The sequence below is a fragment of the Neltuma alba genome, unplaced genomic scaffold (genome assembly GCF_004799145.2).
Source record: "Neltuma alba isolate B1F8T4 unplaced genomic scaffold, ASM479914v2 tig00003541_pilon, whole genome shotgun sequence".
Classification (NCBI taxonomy): domain Eukaryota; kingdom Viridiplantae; phylum Streptophyta; class Magnoliopsida; order Fabales; family Fabaceae; genus Neltuma; species Neltuma alba.
Window position 1 is genome coordinate 26074 of NW_021633322.1, and position 15536 is coordinate 41609.

Below are 15536 nucleotides of genomic sequence, written 5' to 3' on the forward strand. Positions count from 1 at the left end.
GCTCCAGGTCCGTGTTCGCCGTCCAGCTCCTGTTTTCGGCTTGCCTTCCGTGTATGTGTCTTCCCGTTCGTTGCCGCCGCTCAGCTCTGTTCGTGTGTGTGTGTTCGGCGTCTTCGTCGTCCCCCCTGGAGAAGATGAAGATTATAGTATATTAGGTTGGGGGGGCAAAACGCAACGTTTTGCCCCCTTTTTATTATATTTATTTTTTTTAATTTATTTTTTTTTATTTTTTTTTTTCTTTTTTTTTTTTATTTTTTATTTTTTAATCTTCCAAAAACCTGCAAGCAAAATTCAAGGATAAGGTAGCATTAATTGTCCTTAAAAATCAATTAGTCACAATTAAACCAAAATATGACAATTTTGCCCCTATAAAATAATAATTCAAAATAAAATATATTAAATCAATTAATAATCAAAAAAGGCAAAAAGACAATTAAGTTGACAAAACCCATATAAAAGATACAAAATATATAAAAATAATTGAGTTTGTCAACTCCCCCACACTTAGCCTTTTGCACTCCTGGGCAAAACATCATTAAAGAAGAATCCAATAGAGACACTCAATGCAAGCAAACATAAAACTAACTAAGCATGAATGTGCAATTAACTCAAGCAACCTTTATTCTTGATTAATCAACAATCATAGAATACTTCAGTGCAAAGAAATTAACACAAGAAACATAGCAGGATAAAAGAAGAGAAACATAATAGAGCTCACATAGGGTACAAGTGTTTCACTCATCTCTCAAATGGGAAAAATTTCACTCAATCACCTAGATTAGCACCTACCATAAGCTTGTAGAGATTCTAATATCTCCACTACTAACATACCTTAGAGTCATGATCAAGGGGACTTGAAGGGTTGTAATGTTGGAAAGCAAGGTCAAATGAATGAAATGAACTAGCAACTGAAATGCATGAGTAATAAAGTATCAACTCAAAGTGAGCTAAAGTACAATCATGAAACAACACCAAAGTGCAAATTTTAACCTTTTAAGACAAAAATCTTTGCTCTTCAAACCACCATGGAATGCTTTATTTCAAAGAACTTTCTTTCTTTGGCTTTTCTAAACATTTTCTTCTCTTTCTTGCCTTTTTTTTCTATTTCTTTTTTTTTCTTTTTTCTTTTTTTTTTTGCATCCAAACTCAAGAAGGCAAAGATATTGACTTTAATGATGTACTTTTCAAAATGAAAAATCAGATAACTCATGCAAAACACTTGCTTAAAAGTATGAATGGAATGAAAGTGAAGGCTCAAAGGGGTGAACAAAGGTTAAATGAAGTGGTTTGTGTTTGGGTAAAGGGTTTAGAAATGAATGCCCCTATCATCTTCACAAACCTAGGTATTAATGCAGCTTTGAAAAAGAATCTAGACAAGTTCTAGAGGTTAACCAAAACTAGGTGAAAATCACACAAGATGAGAAAATATATGGCTCAACAATCCTTCCATCAAGGCTTTCTCCAAGATGTTTCCTCCTTAAGTATCAAGCTATGAAACAAGGTTAATAACACTGCACCAAAGGCATTCTACTATGCTAATCAACTAAGAACAGAAATCACTTAAATCAAATGCAATCAAACTCAGCCGTGCAACATTCACAAGCATTGTGCAAAAAGATTTTAAAAGAGATGCCCAAGGATTACAAAAGTCAAGAGTCAGCAACAGAGAGAAACAGCAACTCGCCCATACAGCAGTGCAGAGCACTGAGGCGAATGAAAATAGGAGGACACAGAAACTAGCAGCAAAATTCCCAAGCAAGAATCACTCTCAAATCATGCGATGCAATTCAGAAATCAACCAATAGGCAGAGAAGAGAGCAATTATAGCAGCAATACTTAGGAAACAGGAGCAAATCCAAAGGCAAAATTTTTTTTTTTTTTTTCAAAAGAAAGCTCAACAACTCAACAACAATCCCTCCCCCACACTTGATCAATACATTGTCCTCAATGTTAAGATAATGTGAAATGAAAATAGACAAATATAAATCAAGTGATCAGAAGAGATGGCAGAATCAAGAGGAAACAAAACAAACAACTACTAAACAGAAATAAACAGCTACAACTACAGCTACTGGAAAAGTTCCCTCCCCCACACTTACTCCTAACTATCTCAGCAAACAGATATCACCAGCAATACAACATAAAGTAAAAGAGTAGGGTGGAAGGGAACAACCGGGTGATCAGGGAGGTCTGTGATTCTCATGGTAGTGCTTCAGTAGATGGCCGTTGACTTGTGAAGTTATACCGGTCTCCTCATCTACGAGCTCTACCGTGCCAAAGGGATATACTTTAGTAACTCTAAACGGACCTTCCCACTTGGTGACAAACTTCCCGGGCATCAGCTTCAACCGGGCTTTAAACTTTAGAACCTTGTCACCTTCATGAAACTGCTTCCTCAGAATCTGTTTGTCATGAATCATTTTCAGCTTGTCTTTGTAGATTCTGGCATTGTCGTAGGATTCAAGTCTCATCTCTTCAAGTTCCTGGAGTTGCATCTTCCGATTGATAAGTGAAGATTCGAGATCTGCATCACATGCCTTGATTGCCCAATAAGATTTGTGCTCGATCTCCATAGGTAGATGGCAAGCCTTGCCATAGAGCAACCGGAAGGGGGACATGCCTATAGGGGTCTTGTAGGCAGTCCTGTAAGCCCAAAGAGCTTCCTCAAGCCTTTCACTCCAGTCCTTACGGGATGGTTTCACGATCTTCTCAAGTATTCGTTTCACTTCCCGGTTAGAGACTTCAGCTAACCCATTCGTCTGAGGGTGATAAGGAGTGGCCAGCTTGTGATTGACTCCATGTTTAGCCAATAGAGACTTGATGGTCCTGTTGCAGAAGTGTGTTCCTTGGTCACTGATGATTGCTCTTGGAATGCCATACCTGCAAAAGATATGAGAACGTAAAACTTGGCAACAGTAGAAGCATCATCTTTCCTAGTTGGCACTGCCTCTACCCATCTAGACACATAATCTACTGCAAGTAATATGTATGAAAACCAAAAGACGAAGGGAAGGGACCCATAAAATCCATGCCCCACACATCAAAGATTTCACAAAAATGCATAGGTCTTAGAGGCATCTCATGCTTCCTACCCAAACTCCCAAACCTCTGACACTTATCACAAGACTTGCAGAAAGAATAAGCATCCTTAAATAGAGAAGGCCAATAAAAACCACACTCTAAAACCCTCCTAGCAGTCCTATTAGCACTAAAATGCCCCCCACAAGATAAAGAATGTGCAAAGGTAAGGATAGAGTGGATCTCATTATTTGGAACACAGCGTCTGATGATCTGGTCACTGCATTGCTTCCACAGGATTGGAGCATCCCAGATATAGTATCTTGCCTCCCTCTTCAGCTTATCAATCTGAAATTTAGACATAGAAGGAGGTATAAGGTCAGTGACAAGATAATTAACTATATTAGAGTACCAAGGCTCATGAACAGCCAAGGCAAAAAGTGCAGAATCAGGAAATGAGTCAATAACAAGATCAGAAGAGTCAACTCCCTGTGTGCCTTCAGGTAACCGACTAAGGTGGTCAGCTACATGATTCTCTGCTCCAGCTCGATCTCTAATCTCGATATCAAACTCCTGTAGCAGCAAAGCCCATCTCAGCAGTCTAGGTTTAGACTGAGGCTTCTTAAATAGGTACCGAACCGCTGCATGATCTGTAAAAACAACCACTCGAGAGTTTATAAGATACTGTCTAAACTTATCCAAAGCAAAAATAATAGCAAATAGTTCCTTCTCCGTAGTGGTATAATTCACTTGAGCGGAATCAAGCGTCTTGGAGGCATATGCGATGACTCTAGACTGTTTCTCCTCCTTCTGTCCAAGCATGGCACCTACTGCAAAGTTAGAAGCATCACAAGACAACTCAAAATGTAAATTCCAGTTAGGTGCAGTGAGAATAGGAGGTGAAACAAGCATAGATTTCAAAGTGTCAAAAGCATGTCTACACTTATCATCAAATTTAAATTCAGTATCTTTTTTCAATAAGGTAGAAAGAGGCAGAGCAACTTTACTAAAATCCTTAATAAAGCGCCGATAGAAACCTGCATGTCCTAAGAAAGACCTCAAATCCTTTAAACAAGTAGGATAAGGAAGGGATGAAATAACTTCAATTTTGGCCCTATCAACCTCAATCCCCTTTTGGGAGATGAGGTGACCTAAGACTATCCCTCTATCAACCATGAAATGACACTTTTCAAAGTTTAAAACCAATTTCTTATCAATACACCTCTCAAGAGCCTGTTCTAGGCTATTCAAGCACTCATCAAAACTCTCACCATAAACAGTGAAGTCATCCATAAAAACTTCCATGTTTTGCTCTAGAAGATCACTAAATATCGCCATCATACACCTTTGAAAGGTGCCTGGAGCGTTACACAACCCAAATGGCATCCTTCGATAAGCAAAGGTACCAAAAGGGCATGTGAAGGTAGTCTTGTCCTGATCTTCAGGAGCGATAGGTACCTGAATATAGCCAGAAAAACCGTCAAGAAAACAATAGTGAGACTTTCCTGAAATTCTTTCCAACATCTGATCTATAAAAGGTAATGGAAAGTGGTCCTTTCTCGTAGCATCATTCAACTTCCTATAGTCTATACACACTCTCCAAGCATTTTGAACCCTAGTTGGAATCAGTTCATCATTTTCATTTCTCACTACTGTGATACCGCTCTTCTTTGGTACTACTTGTACCGGACTTACCCACTCACTGTCTGATATGGGATAGATGATCCCAGCACTCAACAACTTTGAGACTTCCTTCTTAACCACATCCAGAATGAGAGGATTCAGTCTCCTCTGTGGTTGCCTAACTGGCTTGGACCCTTCATTCAAAAGGATCCTGTGTGTGCAAACTGAGGGATTAATCCCCGGAATATCCCCTAAAGACCATCCTATAGCCCCTTTATGACTCTTCAATACAGAAATCAATCTTTCTTCTTCAGAACTACTCAAAGAACTGGAAATAATAACAGGCAATTTAAATCAGCAGCAAGAAAGACATATTTCAAATTAGAGGGGAGGGGTTTCAGTTCTAAATCAGGAGGTTGCACAACAGAAGGAACTAATTCTTTTATGTCAAGTGCATTCAATGCAAGTGGCATGTCCATATGGCTTAGGGAAGGAGATATAAGCTCATCATGATGTGTATGTCCTCCACTTCCCAACTCAGTGCCATTCTTGGATGACCTACAAAAAGAAGGATCGGTATCAATTTTATCAACAGAAACATCAAGTAAATCACAAGGAAGAGTGGGATTAGAAGTGACTAAGTGAGTAGCAATCTTTTTGCTAGCCTCTTCTAATGTTCCAGCACCACTCAAAGGAGAAGCTACGGTGTAGCTTGTGTAACAGCTCCTTTATCATCAGTACCTGCAAAATCAACAAACTCGCCTTTCTCAAGGCTATCATCAAGTGTAATGTTCAAGGCAGAATCACAGTTAAGACAAGATGATGCATCAAAATCATGAGAGATGGAAAGGAGGTGATCAACTTCTAAACAGTTAACACACACCACGTCACCATAACATGAGCAAAAAGAAGAAGAATGAGGGGTAGATAAACAAGTAAATGCATCATCATGCTCAACAATCTCACCATACCAGTCATGTTCATGCATCTCAGATTCATGCAAATCATCAACATCATTAACAGCACAATCAATCAAATTAACACCCAAGTAAGAGCAATCTGCATAACCTTGACTCATAGCATCAGAAATGTTGAAGGTAATCTGTTGGTCCCCAAAACCCATGGTAATGACCCCGTCTTTCACATTAATTATGGTTTGGGCTGTTCTAAGAAAAGGTCTTCCTAGAATCAAAGTGCTATCGGCTTTAATCTCATCAGTCATATCTAGCACATAAAAGTCAGCTGGGAACACAAGACCCTTCACTTGCACAAGAACATCCTCAAGAAAGCCCTTAGGATGTCTCACAGTCCTATCAGCTAGACCTAGCACAACACTGGTGTCTTTCAAGGCATGAATACCCAAACTCTCATAGACAGAGGTAGGCATAACATTTATGGCTGCACCTAAGTCTAGTAAGGCATGTGAAATGTTTGTTTTGCCTATGGTACAGGGAATAGTGTAGGAACCCGGGTCTTTACACTTAATAGGCAGCTGTGGCTTGAAGATAGCACTAACACTAGACCCCAGTTGGATTCTCTCACTATGCCTATACTTCCTCTTGTTTGTACATAGATCTTTCAGAAACTTAGCACACTTAGGCATCTTCTTAATCAAATCAAGTAATGGCACATTAACCTCAAGTTTGCTAAACATTTCAAAAAGCTCATCATTATCTTTCTTTTCAACAACTTTCTTACTCATGAGATATGAATGAGGAAAAGGCAAGTCAGAAATATTTACCTCATCACCTTTGGAAGATGATCCTTTCTCTATTGGCTCTTTGGATTGAATGGAGGTCTCTTGAGTGGCCTTGGGAATGTCTTGAGTGGTTTTAGAAGGAGGAGACTCAACTTCTATCTCTTCATCAACCGGTTCTTCACCCTCTTCATCATCTTTGAATTGCACTGTCTTAGCACCAATTTCCTTACCGCTTCTCAATGTAATTGCATTCAAAGATTTAGGATTTATCACCGTGTTGGAAGGCATTGAACCACTAGCCTTAGCTTGCTGTTCACTCACACCATTTGACAACTTAGTGACATAAGAAGTCAAATTAGAGGTTCTAGTTTCCCATTGCTCCATCCTATTCTCTAGGGCTGCAAATCTAGCTTCAGATTTAGCTTCAGACTTAGATATGTGCTCAGTCATTGCCTCAATGCCCTTGAGTATTCGAGAGAACCGCTCATCATCCTTAGACTGTGATTGCTGTGGGGTAGACATGGCTCTAGAAGATTCTCCTTGTAACCCTCCATAGTAAGATTGCCCTTGAGGAACCATATTCCCTTGAAACCCTTCTTGAACCTGCCTATTGTCACCTCCTCCCCATCGGAAATTTGGATGAGCTTTCCATCCTTCATTATATGTGTTTGAGTATGGGTTCCATTGCTTGGATTGATTGGCCCTTCCTTGATACATGGCAGAAACTTCCTCATATCTATGAGGGCAAGCAGCAGAGATGTGCATAACAGAATTACAATGCTCACAACTAGGTGCAGTCATCTCCATAGAATTAGGAGTCCGAGTGTCAACAGGGGGAGTGTGAGATGCAAGCTTATTCAACTGTGTAGTCAAAGCAGCAATTTGAGAAGTGAATGTGTCCAATTGAGGAATGTGGACTGAAGAAGGATTAGTATGCATTGCATTGACATTTTTAGACTCCCTGATGCTATACTGTTGATGGTTCAATGCCATTTTCTTGATAAGTTCCCATGCCTCCTCAGCAGTTAAATCAATAAGAGAACCCCCAGAAGCAGCATCCAACATCCCCTTATCTTGGGTCTTAAGTCCATCATAAAAGTATTGGACTAACTGCTCATCTGGAATCTGATGGTGTGGACATCTAGAAAGCAAGTCCTGAAAACGGTTCCAGTAGTCATAAAGTGACTCATCATAATCTTGCTTTGCAGAGTAGATCTCTTTTCTCAATGTAGAAGTCCGGGAAGCAGGGAAATACTTCTCCAAGAATGCTTTTCTGAGGTTGTTCCAGTTATGGTAAGCATCTGCCATATAACTAGGCAAGCTCATGTACCATTCTCGTGCTTTGCCCTCCAGAGATAAGTGGAATACCTTCCAAAGAACCTCATCCAGATCAGCCCCAACTGGCTTCATGCTAGCACATACCATAGAGAGAGATTTCAGATGTTTGTACGGGTCCTCACCTGTCAAACCATAAAATTTAGGCAAATTATTAAGCAGTGGACCTTTAATCTCAAAATTAACATCAACATTAGGGCATGCAACATTAAAAGGATCATAATTTGCATCAGAAGTAGTGGCTTCCCTAATAGTTCTTCTTCTAGGGTTATCTCCATTATTCTCTCCTATTCTGTCATGCTCCCCATTATGTCCATTGCCCCCTCTCTCATTACCACCATTGTTGTTACCATTAGGATTATTAACTGTTTCCATTATGTCACCTAAGTCAACCACCAAATCTAGATCAGTTAAATTGTCTAGTTCAACCTCACTAGTCCTTTCTACCCTTGAGTCTTGTCTAACTTCTCTTAAAGAACTTTGAAGCTCAAGATTGGAAGGAACTAGGGTTTTAGACCTACCCTTTCTTGGCATAAACAATCAATCAACCAGAAGCAATAAAACAAAAGAAAACAGATGAATGCAATGCAATGCAAGTGTATGCGTATGAGAATGAAAAATGCAATGAATGAAAAATCAAGATATTTAGTTGTATTTTTAATTTTTTTTTTTTATGCAAAGAAAGAAGAAAAAAAAATGCTATGAAAAATCAATAGAAACAAATGCAAACTACTAAAGAAAATGCAAAAACTAACAAAAATGAAAACTAAAAAGGCTCAACAAATGAACCCCAATCAAGGCTACTTGACACTTAATTACTAGGGAACCAATTTCTTGGCTCCCCGGCAACGGCGCCACTTGAAGTTTAACTGCCCTTAATTGTCGCTTTGGGGTTACTCCAAAAATTAACCGAATTAATGCAATATAGTGCACAACTCGGGTCGTTTCACTTTGAGGAGCCGAAAACGAAATTAAATCCCTAGTAAATAAATGCAAGTAACCTAAACTATAAAAAGGATTTTTGATTTGAGTTTGAAAAATTGCTAATAAATACTTGAATTAAATTGAAATTAAAATACTTTTTTTTTGTTATTTTTTTTATATAAAAGATGATTGAAATAATGAAGATGAAAGAAATGAAAATGAGACACACAAATAACACTGATAATAATCAATCCTCCAATTCAACAACGCAGGCAATCATCACTCTAAAAGATGTGGGAGTTAAAAACAATGAATTAAGAATTATAATTAAGCTTTTGATCCAACAACCGAGCCACCTCGAGTTGCCACAAAATATTTTCCTAAAATCCCAACTTACTAACTGCAACCAGAATAGTAAAATGGGATTAAGGATGCTAAAAACCAATGCTTAATTAGAACTCTTAAATCCAAAATAACAGAATTAAAGCTAGCAAGAGACTATATGATCCAAAATTCTAAGCCACCTTAGAAAATCACAATATATTAATTCCAAAATCAATACAAATGTCATAACCACAACATTATAATTGAAATCAAAACTATAAACAGCCCAATGTCAAATGCTAAGCAATAATTCAGTCACAATAATCTCCAAATATAATCAGATTAAGCAATACAATTATCCCAATAATAGAAAAACTATCCTAAGACCTAGGAATTGTTAAACAATTATTGAGTAGGAAATTAAAGCAACTAAAACTCCCCTTTGATGATCCAAGCTCCTGCCATTATTGTTGAATTAGAGAATATGAAGCTAGCCACGGTTTGCCATAAAAATTGTCATATTCAGAATTTTGCTACGGTTTGCCATGGAGGGAACAATGGAACAGTGGATGATTTCTTTCTCCTGCGTTGCTGGCAGCAGTGAAGAAGAAGCAGACAATGCCGTCGAGCCTGCTGGTTTACTCGCCGTCGACGTCCTCTGTTTTTCCCAGCCCTCAGCTCCTTCGCGTGCGTCTTCAGCTTCCGTTCGGCGTTGCTCTGTTTTTCCGCTGGTGCCGCTTGCGTTCGGGAGAAGAAGAAGATGATGGGTGCTGTCTCTCTCTTCTGCTCCAGGTCCGTGTTCGCCGTCCAGCTCCTGTTTTCGGCTTGCCTTCCGTGTATGTGTCTTCCCGTTCGTTGCCGCCGCTCAGCTCTGTTCGTGTGTGTGTGTTCGGCGTCTTCGTCGTCCCCCTGGAGAAGATGAAGATTATAGTATATTAGGTTGGGGGGGCAAAACGTTGCGTTTTGCTCCCCTTTTTATTATTATTTATTTTTTTAATTTATTTTCTTTTATTTTTTTTCTTTATCTTTTTTTTTTTTTTTTATTTTTATTTTTTAATCTTCCAAAAACCTGCAAGCAAAATTCAAGGATAAGGTAGCATTAATTGTCCTGAAAAATCAATTAGTCACAATAAACCAAAATATGACAATTTTGCCCCTATAAAAAATAATTCAAAATAAAATATATTAATCAATTAATAATAAAAAAAAAGCCAAAAAAGACTAATTAAGTTGACAAAACCCATATAAAAGATATCAAAATATATAAAAATAATTGAGTTTGTCAAATGTCCACTGAGATCTTAGACATTAAGTTTTCAAAAATGACACAAAATGTTTTTTTATATCACTAATTAACCATTAACCAATAGCAGAAAAACAGAGATAAAGTATTGACACCTTATCATTGTTGTCTTGTTTCCCGGGCTAGAGATAAACTTTGATACATAAAACTGGAAAATAATTCAATAGGCGAATTCCTAAATTGCTTTGAATTCAGTTTTTCTTTTCTTAAAACATTCATCAATGTTTCTGCAATATTATCGGAAAAACCTTCTTTTCAATACATTGAAATTATGTAGTGACAATAATGTGGCTCATTAGTGTGTGGCAAAAAAGTATTTTAATATGGAATGAAATCCATCATACATATCACATAGCTCTCAGCGTTCCCCCCCCCCCCCCAGGGGGGGTTATAAATTCAAGGGGAACATGGAATGATATATATATATATATATATATATAAATCATGGTTTCAAGGGGCGTCCAAATACCCCAAAATCACTCAAAAAATGAGGATCTGGAGTATTAAAATAAATGTTAGGTAGAAGCCCATTTTAAAAATTGCCCATATAATATTTGCCAATTGTTCACGCCCATAGTATAAAACGCTCGTGATTCGAGACCGTTGGATGCATTTCCCATGGCTTGAGTCTATTGTATTTCTCCAATTTAGATAATTTGCTTACATATAGTTATTTATTTATTCTTTAAAGCTAGGGGAAATATGGCAAATTAAAAAATAAAAGGATAAAAAAACGTTATTGGGTACGGCATCATAAAATCTTTATTTTAAAAAATCCAACTTCACAAGACTTAAACCTGCCTAAACCTAATTATTAAATATATATGGACAATTAGAATCCAATATTTTACTAATATAAAAATTGCCTGTTGTGACCTGTACAAATCTTTTTTTTCCCTAAGCACATATATCTTGAGACAATTCTAAATACTGTCAAATACTAAATGTGAACACATCTTCTAATTAAAATTTCAATTTCAACTCACCATATTATAAGGACTAGCCCCATCACATCACCTTTTTTATATGCTTGCATCTTTTATTATTTGTAACAAAAGATAAAAGAGAACAAAAAAATAGTGCGCGAGAGAATGATCAATTGCGTTGCTTCAGCCCCCACGCTCCTGCTGCGGCAAGAAGCGCACCACATCTGCATATAAAATATAAAATTTAATATACATACACAGACACATATATATAAATATATATAATAACATATATATTCAAGTGCATTGGCAAGTAAAATGGCATGAATTTTGCATTCAAAGGCACTTCAAGTGAAAAAAGGGGGTCGCTCCCGCCACTTTTTAAATACTGCAGCTGATGGATTATGATGATCTCCAAAAGCATATATAATTATTTCAAATTTAAAATATATGATTTCAATATATATTTAGTTATCTATACGTCCGACCAGAGTCCAAGAGCCTTTAACCAGCCTCCATAACCGCACCTTAATAACCAGTTGGGTTTTTTTAAAAAAAAAACTGATAACAACATCCCTAAAGAGAAACCTCATCATGATTCATGGATATATATTCATTCATAATATATATATATATATATATATATATAAAGAGGCGCAATGTTCAAATGTACATGTCCCTTCATGCAAACCAAGGACACACATACAGAAAGAAGATCTTAATCAGTTGCAGACAGAAAACAAGCATTATTCTCAGAGTCCCATTATAATGGGGGTAAATAATATTCTTTCTGATGCTTCTCCTCCAAACTCCTTCATCAATCTCGACCAGTAAGAGAGTTGCACAATAATATGTCGTTTGATTGAGATCGTTTGGATAATGTACACACCTATATATATGAATTGCAGGGGAGATACTGCACTGTTGGAGTCGTACTGGAGGAAGATGAAGGAGGAGTGTGCGGTGGTGATAAAGGGGTGTGAGCTTCTGAGTTATGTGAGTGATCGGAGCAACGTGTGTTGGTTCATGATGCCGGAGCTCACAGACGCCATTAAAAAGCTTCATGCTTTGGTTGGCAACGCAGAGACCGACGACAGGCACATTGTGGTCGGCAATGGCTCCACGCAGCTCTTTCAGGCTTCTCTCTTTGCTCTCTCTTCTTCTTCTTCTTCTCATTCTCCCAATCCTATCAACGTCGTCGCTGCTTCTCCTTATTACTCGGTCTCTCTCTCTCTCTATCTATCTGTCTCACATTCAAAGTTACAGTTAATGATCAAGTTCCTTTTTTTTTTTTTGGATGAAAATTGAAGGGTTTTTTAATGCAGGGCTACCCCGACGAGACAGATCTAGTGCGATCAAGCCTATACAAGTGGAGTGGGGATGCGAAGGAGTATGATAAGAATGAAGCATACATAGAGATAGTAACGTCTCCAAATAACCCAGACGGCAGCATCAGAACACCTGTTGCGAGCAACAGACGTGGAGTTGAAGGAAAGCTAATTCATGACCTTGCTTATTACTGGCCTCAATACACTCCCATTACTCACAAGGCCGATCAAGATCTTATGCTCTTCACTTTCTCCAAATGCACTGGGCATTCTGGTTCACGCATTGGGTACGTATAATACTAGTTATCTTTAAATACTGTGTATGATACTAGAGGTATACATGCTTTAATTTTGGTTCTGTTGTGAAGGTGGGCGATTGTGAAAGATATAGATATGGCGAAGAAAATGACCACATTTGTAGTGCTGAACTCCATTGGGGTGTCCAAAGAATCCCAAACTCGAGCTGCTAAGATAATGGAAGTTGTATGTAACAGCTATGAGAATTTCAAACTCGGGTCCAAGAATTCTGAGCTGTTCTTCGAGTACAGCAAATGTCTTATCAAAGAAAGGTGGGGGAAGCTGAGGGAAGTCATCAAACAAAGTGATTATTTCATCTTGCCCAACTTTCCAAAGGCCTACTGTAACTTCACTAATGAATCATCTGAAACATATCCTGGTACTTGTAATTCATAATTCTTCATTCTTTCGTCTTTAGCTGTTCAATATTTATAGCAGTTGATGATTCTAATATGTTGTTGCCATTATTTCTTGCTATATAGCTTTTGCTTGGTTGATGCATAAGAAGGATGAAGACGGTGTGGGTTATTTGGAGAAGAAATTGAAAGTACTTGCTAGAAGTGGGAATCGATTTGGATCAGGTCCACGTTGTGCTAGAATTAACATGCTGAGCAGAGATGAAGACTTCGATGAATTCTTGAGGAGGCTTTCAAACATCAAAGAGATTGGTTATTGAATGATTGGCAAAGTGTTACGCCTGATATTGATATGAATTAAGGCTTGTATGTTCTAAGAAGTGATGTTCCTTTCTGTGTATTTTAGCTTATGGGCTAATGCCCAAGCCCAATTTGCCATGCTTAGTTTTGTTCGTTGAGACTAGAAGCAAATGTATAAGGAGCCAGTATGGTGAACTAAAGTTCGAATCCCTGTTAAAAGAGATGCCCACATTTATTACCTGACAGTGTCTCGAATAAGATTACCTCCAATAGAAGAATATCTATGCTTGAGCAAAAAAAAAAAAAAGTATAAGGAGCCACATTTCTCTCCTATTGAAATTGAGTTAATTGGACAAACTATTTTTTATTTGCACACACAATATATTAATTAGTGTCAGGTTTAAATCTAGAACGTCATCCAAGCATGGTAGATGACGCTGCTACTAGAATAATTTGCCATTGACAAGTTGAGAAGTAATTGATATTCATGACTAAGCTGTCATTTTGATTAGCTTAAGAAAATAAATATGCCTTTAATCCTATTTATTACTCCTATGGCCATAAATATAAGACCCATTTTGTAATTGCATTACAAAATGGGTCTTATATTTAAGACTAGAGGAATAGTAACTTTCAATATGTTTCACACAAATGAAGAAAAATTTTAAATTGTATTAACTCTTAATTAAAGTTCATTAACTTTCTATATAAAAAAAAGAAAGAAAATTCAACAACTTTCAAATTTTATCTCTATTTAATATACATTATATCCTATGAAAACAAATCAACACAATAAATAAAGGATAAAATTATACATTCATATAAAAAATTTCTCTCTCTGCCTTATAAATAGAACCAAAAAATTCATTCTCTCTCTACTCTGTTAATAGGACCACAGGAGTGTGTGAAAAGAATTTGTCTTACAAAGTATAAGAGTGATTATTTTAAGAGCTCCATCTATCCCCTAAGTTTTGGATTTCTACTGTTTAGAATGAATCCTAATTTAGTTTTGTTGAATGAGTTGAAAGATTTTAATTTTTTTTTTTGAAGCTGGGAATGAGACTAAAAAGCCGATTCGGGATGAATCCAACACTCATTGTGGATGACATATTGGTTTGGCTTGGTCTTAATTTGATTTGTATTAAAAAATCCAGTTCGCTCCAGTCCAAGAAAATGAGTGCTGATCAGTTTTTCAATGGTCAGCAATTTGGCGATGAACCGAACCATATACAGATGGTCCAAAGCTCGCTCCCTGTAATGCCCTATCACATGACAAGATTGTGTCGGTCAATTGAGTTTAACGAAAAAGATTACTCTTTCATTTGAATTCCAGTCAAAAGAGATACAATATTAGATAATATCTCAAACAAGATGACTTTTATTGGAAGGTACCTATGCTTAATAATATATATTCACTCTCCATTTTAAAAGAATATTCACTTGGGGAGTAAAATCTTAATTATTTTTATACAATTATATCCTTCATTAATAATATTCTATTTGATCTTAGATACAACTTATTTCTAATTATCTCGCGAAACTGATGAATAAATCGTTTAATATGTGCATATACTTAGAATCTAACATTTAATTAATTATTGAGTAAATGTACATCTAGCATCTTGATATCATTTCCTATGATATATCCAGCACACTGATTGTATTTTTAGTGCATTCAGCACTATAACAATTTAGGGTGTTAGATATCATTAAAAAAATAATATCAAGATGTTAGATGCACTTGTATTTTTAATTATTTGGCTAAAAACATTCATTTAATTAGCTAACTCATTAATTAAGCGTATAAGAGTGGCCGGTACGGTCCAACTCATGTTTTTTCTTATCATAATAATAAACATTGTGTACTCATTAATCCAATAAAATCCGAATCCTTCAGAATGTGAGTTAGGCGATCTATATTTAGAATTTTTAATATATAATTTTTTAATAATAATTTTTTTTTCAAAAAGTGTTAGTTATCAAATAATTTTTATTTAAAATTATGTATTTTCAAACTAAAAAATTATTTAAAAAATTAAACATTAAATTGAATATGGATAATTTAAATTAATGTGTATTATTCATATTAAGATCAGGACTCCA

The 15536-nt window shown here is 36.7% G+C and overlaps 1 protein-coding gene across 1 annotated transcript; it reads left to right on the forward strand.

The window, feature by feature from the left end:
- The first annotated feature begins 9541 nt into the window (after window positions 1–9541).
- On the forward strand, window positions 9542–13453 carry LOC114741810 (L-tryptophan--pyruvate aminotransferase 1-like). Its single transcript, XM_028930076.1, has 6 exons — window positions 9542–9853; window positions 11909–11982; window positions 12061–12373; window positions 12478–12767; window positions 12849–13156; window positions 13260–13453. The coding sequence occupies exons 1-6, from the start codon at window positions 9542–9544 to the stop codon at window positions 13451–13453; spliced, it is 1491 nt and encodes a 496-aa protein (XP_028785909.1).
- The last annotated feature ends 2083 nt before the right edge of the window (window positions 13454–15536 follow it).